Source organism: Pseudophryne corroboree, chromosome 5 (assembly GCF_028390025.1).
Source record: "Pseudophryne corroboree isolate aPseCor3 chromosome 5, aPseCor3.hap2, whole genome shotgun sequence".
Taxonomy (NCBI): Eukaryota; Metazoa; Chordata; class Amphibia; order Anura; family Myobatrachidae; genus Pseudophryne; species Pseudophryne corroboree.
Window position 1 is genome coordinate 782,477,662 of NC_086448.1, and position 8,602 is coordinate 782,486,263.

The window sequence follows — 8,602 nt, forward strand, 5'->3', positions numbered from 1 at the left end:
GATTTTTGTAACGTGCTGACATTATCACGTAATTCCATAAACAAAGCCATCCATTCCGGTGTCGACTCCCTAGGGGGTGACATCACCATTACCGGCAATTGCTCCGCCTCCACACCAACATCGTCCTCATACATGTCGACACACACGTACCGACACACAGGGAATGCTCTTATCGAAGACAGGACCCCACTAGCCCTTTGGGGAGACAGAGGGAGAGTTTGCCAGCACACACCCAAGCGCTATAAATATATAGGAACAACCCTACAGAAGTGTTGTTTCCTTTATAGCAGCTTAATATATCAATATCGCAAAAAAGTGCCCCCCCTCTCTGTTTTTTTACCCTGTTTCTGTAGTGCAGTGCAGGGGAGAGTCCTGGGAGCCTTCCTCGCAGCGGAGCTGTGCAGGAAAATGGCGCTGTGTGCTGAGGAGATAGGCCCCGCCCCCTATTTCGGCAGGCTCTTCTCCCGGTGTTTGTGAGACCTGGCAGGGGTTAAATACATCCATATAGCCCCAGGGGCTATATGTGATGTATTTTTAGCCAGAACAAGGTATTATCATTGCTGCCCAGGGCGCCCCCCCCCAGCGCCCTGCACCCTCAGTGACCGCTGGTGTGAAGTGTGCTGACAACAATGGCGCACAGCTGCAGTGCTGTACGCTACCTCATGAAGACTGAAAAGTCTTCTGCCGCCGGTTTCTGGACCTCTTCACTTTTCGGCATCTGCAAGGGGGTCGGCGGCGCGGCTCCGGGACCGGACTCCATGGCTGGGCCTGTGTTCGATCCCTCTGGAGCTAATGGTGTCCAGTAGCCTAAGAAGCCAATCCATCCTGCACGCAGGTGAGTTCACTTCTTCTCCCCTAAGTCCCTCGTTGCAGTGAGCCTGTTGCCAGCAGGACTCACTGAAAATAAAAAACCTAATAACTTTTTCTAAGCAGCTCTTTAGGAGAGCCACCTAGATTGCACCCTGCTCGGACGGGCACAAAAACCTAACTGGGGCTTGGAGGAGGGTCATAGGGGGAGGAGCCAGTGCACACCACCTAGTCCTAAAGCTTTTATTTTTGTGCCCTGTCTCCTGCGGAGCCGCTAATCCCCATGGTCCTGACGGAGTCCCAGCATCCACTAGGACGTCAGAGAAAAGTGATATCAATCTGACCCCAACCCAAGCACCAGCATTGAGGTTCAGAAGAAAACACTGACAAACATATATAAAGTCAGCAATCACACTAGCAGTCAGTCACGTTACATATTAGTCACGAGCAGATCATCAACTACGAACACATTTCAAGTATGTAGGAGTACATTTACTGTTTTCTGTTCTATACAGTTATCCTAATGTATTCAGATGCAATTGCAGAGAAAACCACAGTGTTGTACAAAACTCATATGCAATAGGCAGTAAACTTAACTATTCATACTAACAGTAGATAGAAATTTAGTGCTGTATAACCCTTACTCAGTAGAGTGGGATACAGGGAGACTCACCCCACTTCCAGGATCGATCAATACGTTAGCATACCGCTGAGTAGATCCAGACACTACTAGTGTACACTGCCGCTCCAGTATTTTTAGTAGACACAGACGCTCAGTGAACGTTAGTGCATGCTGACGCTTTTGTCTGCGACCCAGTCTCTTAGCAGTAAACCTTAGTGTACACAGACGCAGCGGCCTATGCTGCGACCGAGTCCCCTCGTGGTAGCTTCTGAGATGGAAGTGAGGCAATCAGTTCATGGCAGGAGACGCACGGAAACTGGTCATGAACTGGGAGGAGGGGCGACCAGGAGAGCGTCTGACTCCCCACTGCTGACAACAACTCTAGGGATCGCAGCCTCACACTAATCCAGGCGCTTTATAATCCCTAAAGCCTAGCGCTGGAGCACCCGTGGTGGCGGCGTGCCAGCTACTGTTTGGTAGTCTCCTCCCAAAACAGTGCTGCTGTGTCCGTATTCCCCTTCTAAGCCGAACCGATGCCTTACCTTCTCCCCGTGCTCCGGCCACAGCCTGGTAACGTCTGCTGGACCTGCTAGTAACATCCGACACAGACGCCTGTCAAGACAGCACTTGTACCGTGGGTAAGCATTGTTGTGACCCAGCGGAGAGTTGTTGGAGCAACTCTTTCCAATATGCGTGTAAGACGCTGTTAGGAAAAATCACTCAGAAAACATAGTAAGACTATAAAAATAAATCAAATAAAGCTTAGGGCTGCCAAACACAGCAGCCCTGTGACCATGGTCCGTCTCCTGCCGCACCAAACAAAAAACTGATTTGACTGAGTCGTTGGGCGGGATTATATGGACGAGCCCGTTGCATCCTGGGAGGCTAGAAAGCTTGTGATCGTTTGGTGCCAATCCGCTGTCGCTCCATCATATCCCAATGTTATCCTGTGGATAACCTGTAGACCCTGCCAGAGAAATGTGGCTGTAATTGCACAGGAGTTCAACTCTGTCCGTCAGAGGATTTTTACTTCCTCGGGACCAGGTCCCCTCTCTCTTCAGCCATGTGCGGCGCTGAGAGGTCACCTACATTATCCTCTGAGTAGAGGACGACAATCTTCATTCCAGGTCAAGCCGCCAGGTCTGGCAGCCGGGTGAGTGGACATTGCCTGGACTTTTGTCAGCTGATCCGCTGTTGGCGGAGAACTTAGATCGACCTCATGGCGCTCCGACTGACTCTTCAACCCTTTACTACTCTCGGACGTGAGCTCTGGCGGCAGTAGCCGAGGATGCCCTCATGGCTCCTTGGAGTTTCTGGTTAGTCTATCTTTCCTCCTTTTCTGTTTCTACCTCACTTTCTTCAACACATGAAGGGAGAATGTGCGCTAGTCCTCCCGGTGACTCCAGTTTGACCGCGCATGACTTGAAGATCCACCCTGCTCCTGTTGTCAGTAGAGGAGCCTTGGCTCCTTCCTCTGCGGCTCCTTCCTCTGCGGGAGTGTCTACTTCAACAGGGTCTTTTTCTTTGTTCAGTCTTACACAGGTTTGGTTTAACGGCGTGGCTGTTCACGAGACCTTCTCAGAAGGAAGGAGTTCCCTAGTTCAGTTATACCTACTGGGCCCCGATTTCGGAAGTCGGTTACCTCGTCTCACTTTTGGAAACTTTATGTGGCCTGGTGTGGGTGTCGAGGGTTTTTCCCTTCGGTTTTTCATTTAGCCGCCGCCCTTGGTTTCTCCGGGTGATTTGCTTGGCTGCGCTTCGACTAGTTTGACCTGAATTTCAGGTCTCTGCTTTTTTGGTTCTCTTCCAAAGGATATTAGCCTAGCTGCCGGAAATTCGGGCTCTCTTGCAGGGAGTACTCTACTGGCAGCCCACCTTACGCATAAGGTTACGGCTGAGCTTCATACTCAGCTGTCGTTTCTTCCAGGGGTGATGTCCGCTTTTCATATAAATCTGACATTTGTGTTTTCGGCCCTCTCTGGATGTTGTCAGGGCTCACCGACTCTTTACAGAGGTCCTCGGCTATTCGACAAATGTATTTCTTCTTTGTTCTGTACGATGCTCCCGTCCTAAATGGCCGGAGTCCCAACAGATACGTCTGACCATCAGACAGTCTTATTTGGCGGTTGCTCGAGAGCCTCAGTTTTCCTTTTCGGCGCACTCCACGCGCTCTGGGGGACCTTCGGGGGTGGCCGCCCACGGGGTTTCCATGAATGCTTTTATGTTGCGCTGCCGCTTAGTCGGGACATCATACGTTTCTCACGTTTTACGGATTTGACATTTTTGCGGCCTCTGTGTCACGGGTTGGCCGAGTGGTTTTGCAGGACTCCCGTCTTGGGAGCTCTGGACGTCCCCATTGTATCTGCACTCCAGTGGCCCCTAGTGGATGAAGGAGAAATCAGGATTTAGGTACTTACCGATAAGTCCCTTTCTCCGATTCCACAGGGGCCACTGGACGCCCACCCAGCGCTGTTTCGTCCTTTTACGCTTACCGAGTTGCATGTCACTGTGTGACTGCGCGTTTTGTTCCTATTACCCTATCACTATGTTTCCAGGTTTCCTGGGTATTATCTTGTTTTAGTTGACTTAGCGAACCTCCTCTACTTTAACGTTGGTCTTTTCCAGCTCTCCTCGGGCACAGTTTTCACTAGACTGGCTTGGAGGGGGGACATAGTAGGGGAGGAGCTAGTCACATGGTCATAAATTTAAAGTGCCAGCTCCCAGTTACTGCCTACTATATCCCCATTGTATCTGCACTCCAGTGGCCCCTGTGGAATCGGAGAAAGGGATTTATCGGTAAGTGCCAAAATCCTGATTTCCTTATTCTTTATCTAACACTGCTGCCTCTCTTAGCAGAACATCTCAGCAATCATTGGTCATATTCAGTTTAGAGCAACAATGTCACTTTAATCCTTCCAGCCTCATCCATCTCTGTTACATTACTTGCCCAATTTTATGCATGGAGGAATACATCTCAAATTCCCTCATTCTCTGACATTTTTAAAACCTGGATTACTTGAGACCGCATTCCCTTCAGTTCTCTACAATGGGGAACATTCACCCAATCTCCCAGACACCCGGGGGGCCAACAAGCGGCTCAGCTGCACCTTTAAGGTCATTCCATCTTAACCTTTGCTCTCCTCATTCAGTCCACACCATTTATATAATTCGACTTTAACATCATGCTGCTACATATTGACTTTAATTACTAAACTTTGTGGCCCAGCTCTCATACTTCCTATTTTATTTTTATTTTTTACTTACCTACCCATAGAACACGTGTTATTAGCATGCAACTTTATACATACAGGTTAAAAAATTCTTCCCCTCTCGCTGGATGCAGGTTACTCTTCCGCATTAAGCACTGGTACAGTAGCAAAGGCTTATATGTATTCAGTCAAAACAAGACACTCCGAGAATTATTTTTAATACTATTTTACATACAAAGTTTTGGAAAACCGTAAAATTAATATAAAGCTGAAAATATATATACAGAAAGTACAAGATTTTTTTGTATTACAGTTTTCATAGGAACTTATTCTTGAGGAGAACATTTTATGAAGTACATACAGGACAAATGTAAATCCCTAGAACTTTCCAACTCAAAAAAACCCTTAAAATTGAAGTAAAAAAAAATAATCAAGTAACATTTCCCTATATCTGCATCCGTTCAACACTAAAGGTTCGGTTGCGCTGGCAAATTAAGAGCCATGCGACTTGCGCAATAGTTCATGCTCAAACTTTTTGGTAAAGAACGTGCACATATAATGGCTCAAAATTGGAAAATGCAACCTATTGTTCATGCATGCGTGTGTGTGACTACATTTTTGGCCAGTTTCTGAAAATGGTATATCCACAATTAATCCCCGCTACATAGATTTCATTACTGTTTAGCACATAAATGAAATAACAAAAAGGAAAGTTGCTGCTAAATACCATGCTGTGAGATTAAGCATTAACAACCCTTCGGAACATTTAATATGGGACGCAGAGACACAACCAGGTACTAGTGATATCATTGTACCCACCACGTCTATAGCTGGGTACACACTGAACGATATATCAGCCGTTCAATCAAATGGCTGAAATATCATGAGCCCGTCGGCGTATGTGTACTCACGTGATGTTGGTGAACGTCATTCACAGACATAACGAGTTGACCCAGCAGCAGAGCTGATCGAAGATAGATATACAGATATATAAGCGAATACGGCTGGCTCTGTGTACGGGCTGTCGATTTGCTGCAGAGACGGTCGATGACTGACATCTCAGCTGGGCGGACACATTTAAATGCCCGCCCAGTTGTGACGTGAGGCACGACATATCGGGCAGACGATTGTTAAGTGTGACTCGTCGGCCAAGTATGTGCCCAACTTAAGTTACGGGTCCATTTCATTGTTGCGAAACTGGGTCTGAAATTTCGGGGAGACCCTTTATACAAATGTTACTTTATATGAACCTTATTAATTATACTTGATTATTGCTTAGAGTGTAAAAACATACTGAACACTGTTTTTCTGCTTTGGATGAATAAAAAACGAAATACATGTTTTTTTTCATGGCTACAGCAGTCATTTTAAAGTGTAAACGCAGCCCCTTTATTTAATGGAATTGAATGGAAACAAAAAAAAACAAAAAAAAAACCTCTCCCAAAATTAGACACCCTCAGATAAAAATAAAACAAAACAAAAAATCAATAAAAGTAAAAAAAATAAAAAAATAAAATAAAATAAGTGTCCACACGAGGTGTTTATTGACCAATGTTCACTTCAATATGTCCAAGCTTTTATAGGACAGTATTTTATTGTAGAGGTGGGGGAGGTGTGTGGCTCGAACCCGTAATCAGCTTCATCCAGAGGAATAAAATACTAATTGTGGACATCTCTCAGGACCTGCATCAACCGAATCACTTCTCCACGGTCAGGGCAAAGGGGTTCAGTAAGAATGACTGCACCTCTCCTAACACCCCACTGCCGACACGGTAGTTGCTGATACCGGACCCACCCCAATATCATCACTTTCCGTTCAGCTTCAGTTTGAAAAATTCCCACTAGGATCCAGCCTCCGTGCTCGCAGTATGGTGGATGAATGAACATAACTCAAAGTTCTAGACAGGTGTCCAATAAAAGGAATAGTCTATTAACTTCTTCCGCTGCGTCGCCGGCGATGACCGTAACTGCGATCGCTGCCGCTGTACGAAGACCTCCGACTTCTGCTAAGAGACAGGATACAGTATGTATATAGTAGACTATATTGGCATGTTAAATATAAAATAATCATTGACAGAAAATAAGATTTTACTTACCAGTAAATCTATTTCTCGTAGTCCGTAGTGGATGCTGGGGACTCCGTAAGGACCATGGGGAATAGCGGGCTCCACAGGAGACTGGGCACTCTAAAGAAAGATTTAGTACTATCTGGTGTGCACTGGCTCCTCCCTCTATGCCCCTCCTCCAGACCTCAGTTAAGGAAACAGTGCCCGGAAAAGCAGACATTATAAGGAAAGGATTTTGGAATCTCGGGTAAGACTCATACCAGCCACACCAATCACACCGTATAACTTGTGATACACTTATCCAGTCAACAGTATGAACAACAACAGGGCATCAACAATGGATGCCAACATAACATAACCCATTATTAAGCAATAACTATATACACGTATTGCAGAAAGTCCGCACTAGGGATGGGCGCCCAGCATCCACTACGGACTACGAGAAATAGATTTACCGGTAAGTAAAATCTTATTTTATCTGACGTCCTAGTGGATGCTGGGGACTCCGTAAGGACCATGGGGATTATACCAAAGCTCCCAAACGGGCGGGAGAGTGCGGATGACTCTGCAGCACCGAATGGGCAAACTCAAGGTCCTCCTCAGCCAGGGTATCAAACTTGTAGAATTTTGCAAATGTGTTTGAACCCGACCAAGTAGCAGCTCGGTAATGCTGTAATGCCGAGACCCCTCGGGCAGCCGCCCAAGAAGAGCCCACCTTCCTAGTGGAATGGGCTTTCACTGATTTTGGATGCGGCAATCCAGCCGCAGAATGAGCCTGCTGAATCGTGTTACAGATCCAGCGGGCAACGGTTTGCTTTGAAGCAGGAGCACCCAACTTGTTGGGGGCATATAGGATAAACAGCGAGTCAGTTTTCCGGACTCCAGCCGTTCGGGCTACATAAATCTTCAAAGCCCTGACTACATCTAGTAACCTGGAATCCTCCAAGTCACGAGTAGCCGCAGGCACTACAATAGGTTGGTTCAAATGAAAAGATGACACCACCTTTGGCAGAAATTGGGGACTAGTCCGCAATTCTGCCCTGTCCATATGAAAAACCAGATAGGGGCTTTTACATGACAAAGCCGCCAATTCTGACAAACACCTAGCCGAAGCTAATGCCAATAGCATGACCACCTTCCACGTGAGATACTTTAGCTCCACGGTCTTAAGTGGTTCAAACCAGTGGGATTTTAGGAAACCCAACACCACGTTGAGATCCCAAGGTGCCACTGGTGGCACAAAAGGGGGCTGAATATGCAGCACTCCCTTAACAAACGTCTGAACTTCAGGAAGAGACGCCAGTTCCTTTTGAAAGAAAATGGATAGGGCCGAAATCTGGACCTTTATGGATCCCAACTTCAAGCCCATAGTCACTCCAGACTGTAGAAAGTGCAGAAATCTGCCCAGTTGGAATTCCTCTGTAGGGGCCTTCCTGGCCTCACACCAAGCAACATATTTTCGCCATATGCGGTGATAATGCTTTGCTGTCACGTCCTTCCTAGCCTTTATCAGCGTAGGAATAACTTCCTCCGGAATGCCTTTTTCCGCTAGGATCCGGCGTTCAACCGCCATGCCGTCAAACGCAGCCGCGGTAAGTCTTGGAACAGGCAGGGCCCCTGTTGCAACAGGTCCTGTGTGAGAGGCAGAGGCCATGGGTCCTCTGTGAGCATTTCTTGCAATTCCGGGTACCAAGGTCTTCTTGGCCAATCCGGAACAATGAGTATTGTTCTCACTCCTCTTCTTACGATTCTCAGTACCTTGGGTATGAGAGGAAGAGGAGGGAACACATAGACCGACTGGAACACCCACGGTGTTACCAGGGCGTCCACAGCTATCGCCTGAGGGTCTCTTGACCTGGCGCAATACCGTTGCAGCTTTTTGTTGAGACGGGACGCCA

The 8,602-nt window shown here is 47.1% G+C and overlaps 1 protein-coding gene across 11 annotated transcripts in view; it reads right to left on the reverse strand.

Moving 5' to 3' along the window:
- Nucleotides 1–4,840: 4,840 nt before the first annotated feature.
- The window catches only part of NKTR (natural killer cell triggering receptor), a 78,681-nt gene continuing 74,919 nt past the window's right edge, over nucleotides 4,841–8,602 (reverse strand). For 10 of the 11 annotated variants that reach the window (XM_063924359.1, XM_063924357.1, XM_063924355.1 and 7 more), the window contains one exon: nucleotides 4,841–6,644. In XM_063924359.1, coding sequence (XP_063780429.1) covers nucleotides 6,569–6,644 — 76 coding nt within the window. In that variant the 3' untranslated portion in view covers nucleotides 4,841–6,568. The remainder of the gene's footprint in view (nucleotides 6,645–8,602) is intronic. The other variant, XM_063924356.1, reaches the window with a different exon arrangement.